Source organism: Lepidothrix coronata, unplaced genomic scaffold (genome assembly GCF_001604755.1).
Source record: "Lepidothrix coronata isolate B3197 unplaced genomic scaffold, Lepidothrix_coronata-1.0 Scaffold197, whole genome shotgun sequence".
In the NCBI taxonomy this organism is placed as follows: domain Eukaryota; kingdom Metazoa; phylum Chordata; class Aves; order Passeriformes; family Pipridae; genus Lepidothrix; species Lepidothrix coronata.
In genome coordinates, this window is record NW_016690377.1 from 205,891 (window position 1) to 208,798 (window position 2,908).

At 63.2% G+C, this 2,908-nt stretch overlaps 2 protein-coding genes across 3 annotated transcripts in view; both read right to left on the reverse strand.

Annotated features, from left to right (window-relative positions):
• FAM136A (family with sequence similarity 136 member A) overlaps positions 1-414 on the reverse strand; it is a 1,953-nt gene extending 1,539 nt beyond the window's left edge. The window contains exon 1 of the mRNA XM_017831935.1: positions 311-414. Coding sequence (XP_017687424.1) covers positions 311-403 — 93 coding nt within the window. The 5' untranslated portion in view covers positions 404-414. The remainder of the gene's footprint in view (positions 1-310) is intronic.
• An 830-nt stretch (positions 415-1,244) lies between these two features.
• TGFA (transforming growth factor alpha) overlaps positions 1,245-2,908 on the reverse strand; it is a 6,753-nt gene continuing 5,089 nt past the window's right edge. For both annotated transcript variants that reach the window (XM_017831789.1, XM_017831788.1), the window contains exons 4-6: positions 2,576-2,725; positions 2,360-2,469; positions 1,245-1,942 (exon numbers count right to left, since the gene is read on the reverse strand). In XM_017831789.1, the coding sequence (XP_017687278.1) occupies positions 1,935-1,942; positions 2,360-2,469; positions 2,576-2,725 (268 nt within the window). In that variant the 3' untranslated portion in view covers positions 1,245-1,934. The remainder of the gene's footprint in view (positions 1,943-2,359; positions 2,470-2,575; positions 2,726-2,908) is intronic.

The window sequence follows — 2,908 nt, forward strand, 5'->3', positions numbered from 1 at the left end:
CAGTGTGGGGGCGTGTCGGGGGGGTCAGCGTGGGGGACACCCCCCACACTCTGTGGGAGACCCCAGGAGGAGCCCCCTGAGCGTGGAGCTGCCCTGGGAATGGGGGGGACGGGGCGGGGGGGGCACAGGGCACGTGTAGGGGACACATGGTGTGTGTGGGGACAGAGAAGAAGCACTGGGGGGGCACAAGGACCGGGGGGTTCACAGGGCTGGTCGCGGCGCTGCCCGGGCTCACACGTGTGGGGGGGGGCGGCCCCTGCGCGGTCCCGGAGCCCCCCGGGCGTGTCCCCCCCGTCCCCCGGCCCGGTACCTGCATGGCGCGGATCCGCTCCCGCTCCAGCCCCTGCACCGCGCTCTCCACGGCCGCCTGGACCCGGCCCTGCGCCGCCTCCGCCTCCGCCATCCCCGCCCGGCACCGCGGCCTCGGGCCCGCCCCGAGCGGGGCCGGGCTGGGCCGGGAGCGGGCGGGGGTCGGGGGGACGGGCCAGGACCGGGCCGGGGGGACGGGAACCATCGGGGTGTATCCCAGGGAACCGGGGAATTCCCAACCCCTGCTGCCCCCCAAACACCGGGGCGGGGGGGAGAGGTCGGGCCGGGCAACCCCGGGGGGCTCGGGGTGGGGTGGATGGGGCGATACAACCCCCCCCTGCTCCAATGTCCACCCCCCAAAACCGGGGGGCTCGGGGCGGGGGCAGTGCCCACCCTCCTCACTGCAGTGCCCGCCCCCCAAAAAACGGGGGGGGGGGGCGAGCTGGGCCCCATGGGGGGGCCTGGGGGGCAATGCAACCCCCCCTGCCACGTGCTGCAGTGACCTGGGTCACCCCCCTAGACTTTAATCCAGAACAAGGATTAAGGTCATTCCCCCCTCACCCCCCAAACTGGCCATGGAGGAAAAGCAACACCCCAAATTCGCTGTGTTCCCCCCCCAAACACATCCCTGACACTGCTGGTGGGCTGGGTCAGGGATGAGATCCTGCAGCCCCCCAAATTCTCTGGCTCACCCTCCCCCAAACACATCCCCCACGCTGCTGGGGGGGTGGGGATATGGCCCCCCAGGCCCCCAAATTCTGCAGGTCCACCCTTTCCTCACTCCTGGCTTCATGATTTGGGATAAAAACATGGGAAAAGGGGGCTGAGCCCATCACTGGAGCATCAGTCCTGCACCCTGGGGGTACTCCCCACCCTGTCACAGGACCCAGCACCTCCTTCACAAATATCCCCCCAAAAAAGCCCCAAACCACAAGTTTTCTGAAAAAAAGTGTCTTTTATATCACTTAAATAACTCTAATCCAGGTATTAGGAGAGGGAAAAAAAAAAGACCAGGCGATCACAAGAACATATTTATAGGAATCAAAATTAATTTAAACCACACAAAATAAATTAAAACATTAAATATTAACTTTCAGTGCAACATATACAGAAGACATGAGAGTAACCATGACTTAAAAAAAAACCAAAAATAACCCAAAAACAGAGGAAAAAGCGCCAGGTTGGTTATGAGAAGGACTACGGGGAGGATTAAGGCCGTGCTGGAGGTTGGAGCTCCAGCCCGAGGAGGTTTCCTAGGATTAAGGTTCATTTTATTATTAATAAAAAGCTTGTATTTGTCCCCAAAATGAGCATGGGCCGAGTGGCTGCCGAGGTTCTGTCTCTGTAGAAAAATAAAGCCCCATCCTGCCGGGGTTCTGGTTTAAAAACAATCATCCAGGAGGCAAAAACCAGGGAAAACAACCCAAAACCAAAGGCAAAGCCCACTGGCACAAGGCCAGGGCTCGGGCCCGTGGCTCTGCTGGTGCTGCTGAGCACGTTCCTGTCTTGCTTCTTCCGTGGTGGTGGGAAAATGAGGAAAAAGGGAGAAAACATCCCAGAAAATAGACCAAAAGCAGAGGAGAGGTGCTGTGCCATTCCTGGGGTCCAGGGGGGTCCTGGCTCCGTCACACACCTGTGGGGAAGGAGGGGGCAGTGGGTTATACTCCGGGGGTGCTGGTGGTTGTGGTCCCACCATGGTGCCCCCGGGCACCTGTCTTGGCAAGGCAGCAGGTGCCACCCCTCAGGTGTCCCCTGTCCCTCACCTGTCTTGGCATGGCAGCAGGTGCCACCCCTCAGGTGTCCCCTGTCCCTCACCTGTCTTGGCAAGGCAGCAGGTGCCACCCCTCAGGTGTCCCCTGTCCCTCACCTGTCTTGGCATGGCAGCAGGTGCCACCCCTCAGGTGTCCCCTGTCCCTCACCTGTCTTGGCATGGCAGCAGGTGCCACCCCTCAGGTGTCCCCTGTCCCTCACCTGTCTCAGCAGCAGGTGCCACCCCTCAGGTGCCCCCCGTCCCCTCCCTGTCCCGGCAGGAGGTCCCCCCAGCCCTCACCTGTCTCAGCGTGGCAGCAGGAGGTGCCCCCCTTGAGGAGCCCCCCTGGTTTCTCCTGGCCCCCTCCGGGCTCCCGGCACCACGGGCATCGCTTCCGCAGGCGGCAGCAGCTGGAAGGGAGCGGGGAGGGGGCGGTCAGGGGGTCCCAGGCCCCTCCCCGGGATGTATCCGGGGGGTGCTGGATGCCCCGGGGTGCCCCTGGCCCCGGATACTCACTGGATGAGGACGCAGACAGAGATGAGCAGCACCGAGGCCACCACGGCCACCACGAGCAGGGCCGTGATCGTCTGTTTCTTCTGGTTGGCGGCCACCACGGCCAGGAGGTCGGCGTGTTCACAGCGTGTCCCCACGTACCCAGAGTGGCACCTGCACCGGGAACGGGGACAGCAGAGTCACCCCGGGACAGGGGACACAGGGGAGGGACAGAGGAGTCACCCTGGGACAGGGGACACAGGGGAGGGACAGCAGAGTCACCCTGGGACAGGGGACACAGGGGAGGGACAGAGGAGTCACCCTGGGACAGGGGACACAGGGGAGGGACAGCAGAGT